The 2,731-nt window shown below is 39.5% G+C and overlaps 1 protein-coding gene across 1 annotated transcript in view; it reads right to left on the bottom strand.

The window, feature by feature from the left end:
* The window catches only part of TEX49 (testis expressed 49), a 7,611-nt gene extending 6,497 nt beyond the window's left edge, over nucleotides 1-1,114 (bottom strand). The window contains exon 1 of the mRNA XM_027844318.1: nucleotides 1,024-1,114. Within this exon, the coding sequence (XP_027700119.1) occupies nucleotides 1,024-1,114 (91 nt within the window). The remainder of the gene's footprint in view (nucleotides 1-1,023) is intronic.
* Nucleotides 1,115-2,731: the final 1,617 nt, after the last annotated feature.

The following is a 2,731-nucleotide window of genomic DNA, read 5'->3' as shown; positions in this document are numbered from 1 at the left end:
GTGTGTGTGTGTGTGTGTGTGTGTGTGTGTGTGTGTGTGTGTGTGTGTATAGAGGCATATTAACCCATGATGTCATTGGTTCTACGTAAAGTCTTTACATAGAAAGGACTTCCAAAGCAGGTGTTGTGAGTTAAACCTTGTTACAGATATTTCTTAAACTTGTGCCTCTCTACAATTATGGTCTAAGTTTAAGCTTACTCCTCCCATAGAAGCTGTATTTGTGGGAAGAAGCGAACTAGGTTCTTAGGAGAATATTTTGTATTAACTGTCTTTACCATGTTATCTGAGAGTAGTAGTCACTGCCCTCTGTTTTCTGTTCTGGCCAGAAACTCTAAGAGTCTTTTCTTCCCAGATTGATATCTTTATGGTAGTAAATTGAATGATCTTTTGTCTCAACTCTTACCCATACCTCATTCATTGAATGAGCCTGGCCTCAGACAAACTAAGACCTGAGAAAGACCTTAATTTAGAAAGGCCAAGGTCACCCACTGCATCCTGGGCCATCACCAGTTGTCCTGATGTATATCTGGCCACTGGACTCACATTGCCCCAGAGGAGAAAGTGAGGCTGGTAACTTTGTACAGCTCTCCCTCACTTAAATCCAATTCATTTGAATGTCATGGCATCACCTCCCTGTTGTCATGGTCCTCTTTGAGGAATGAAGGACAAACAACAACATTCCTATTGTGCAGCTGAAGACACTGAGGCTCAGAGAATTCAGGAGGCAGCTAGTAAGTGTTGTAATTTCCACCTGACTCATCTTAAGACCAGTGATTTTTGCTGTTTTATCACATGTTCTTAGCTCAGTAAGGAAAGATCAGAGTCAAATGTCATTTCCAAATAACGTCAGCCATCTTCTGATATGGCTGACCTACCTTGTGTAGGCCTAAGTACCAATAGGCAATTTTTTCCACTGGCTAGGAAAACCATCTGGTGATCATTAGGCCTGACATTCTTTGCTGGTCCATTGGTTCCTTTTTGCCTCTCCCTTGTTTCTTCTCTCCCTATTTGCCTTCCTCTTACCTGTCTCTTCTCCTTCTCCCTTCCCCCAGACTTTCTTTTTGCTCAGAAAGGGATCCTGATAGCCCAACAAAGTTATACCAAAGAATGCCATCTCAACTCTTCCCTGACTAGATGTGGAATAGCAAGTTTGAAACTCTGGGTTCTGTTTTTGGTTACTATGGTGATGGCCTAGGTGATGACCAATCCTGACCAAGGAGGACAGGATTTGAAGGTCACTGAAGATAGAACTTAGTAAACAAGCCTGAAGAAGAGGGGAATTAAAACTCTGTATCTTTTCTCTTTTCTCCCCAACCAGTATTATTCATACTGGAGGCCTTAGAATGCTATAGAACAAAATTTGTTATTTATATTTGTTCCTTTCTCCCTCCTTTAAATTATTAGATTGTAAGGGGCAGCTAGGTGACATAGCGAATAGAGTACCCGCCCTGGAGTCAGAAGGACCTGAGTTCAAAACCAGTCTCAGACCAGATACTTGACACTTACTAGCTGTGTGACCCTGGGCAAGTCACTTAACCTCAATTGCCTCACCAAAAATAAATAAATAAATGAATAAATTATTAGATTGTAGAATACAAAGAGGATATTATAGGTGCATTCAATTTACAGGTGAAAGGGAACTCAAAGGTGATCTTGACATGATAGTTTTTTTAAACCTGGGGTTCCAATCTTGCACCTGATATTTACTAGATGAGTGACTATAAGCAAATCACTTAGTCTCTCTAAGTCTTGGTTTCCTCATTGATAGTTTCTACCCCATAGGTTTTTGAGGACTAATCCAATGAATTAGTGGTTTGTCAAATGCTTCATATACCTTAAGTTGCAAGACCCAGTGAGGGACAACACGTCTGAGTACAGGACAACCAAATAATGTTCATTATCAAAATGGCTACAGAACAGTATTTTTTTAAACATACTAACTTTTGAAGATAATAAGGAATTATGATTAAGAATTGAGGAAGTACACACAACAAAGTCTTTACAGACCCTTAAAGTATTCAAGATATTGAATGCCAGCTATATGCCAGGTATTCTACAAAACTGAAAAAGACACAGGCCTTGCCTTCTGACAGTTTATAATCTCATAGGAGAGATGCTAAATTCACAAATAATTGTAACAAAAGGTAGGCTAGAATAAGTCTGCAAAATGAGTATAGAGTGCTATGAGGCACTCAATAGTGTTCTGATCCTCAAGAAATGAGATAAAGTTCCAAGCCATGGGAAGATTAAGGACAGTTCTGGCCTCATGAATAGGCAGGGGAGACATTCGAACTGCACAGGGTACTAGAAGGGTCATACCTTTCTCCCTAGCTGGCTAAAACTAAAAATTCCATAATAAGAGATTCCTTCCTTTACAGCTTTCTTGGATTGTAAACTTCTTGACTGTCTTTTGCCCTTTTTGTATCTCCAGTGCTTTGCATAGTGCCTAGCACTTAGTAGGTGCTTAAAAAATGTTTACTGATTGATTGGCATGAGGATGTTTCCTCATTAAAAATTAAATACTCTTGGGACAGGTACCACCACAATATCCATTACCAATATCAATGTGCACAAGCCACAGGAGAGTTACTAAGTGTTAAGAAGTTAGTAAAGCTATAAATTACTTCCAAGTAAGGTGATAGGAAAAGGCATCTGGGAGGAGGTGACATTTGAGTTGAGTCTGAATGTGTGAACCATCTAGATTTCAAAGTTGATTAATCTGATATAGAGG

Source organism: Vombatus ursinus, unplaced genomic scaffold (assembly GCF_900497805.2).
Source record: "Vombatus ursinus unplaced genomic scaffold, bare-nosed wombat genome assembly UNPS02014941.1, whole genome shotgun sequence".
Taxonomy (NCBI): domain Eukaryota; kingdom Metazoa; phylum Chordata; class Mammalia; order Diprotodontia; family Vombatidae; genus Vombatus; species Vombatus ursinus.
This window is presented reverse-complemented; position numbering and strand designations above follow the sequence as displayed.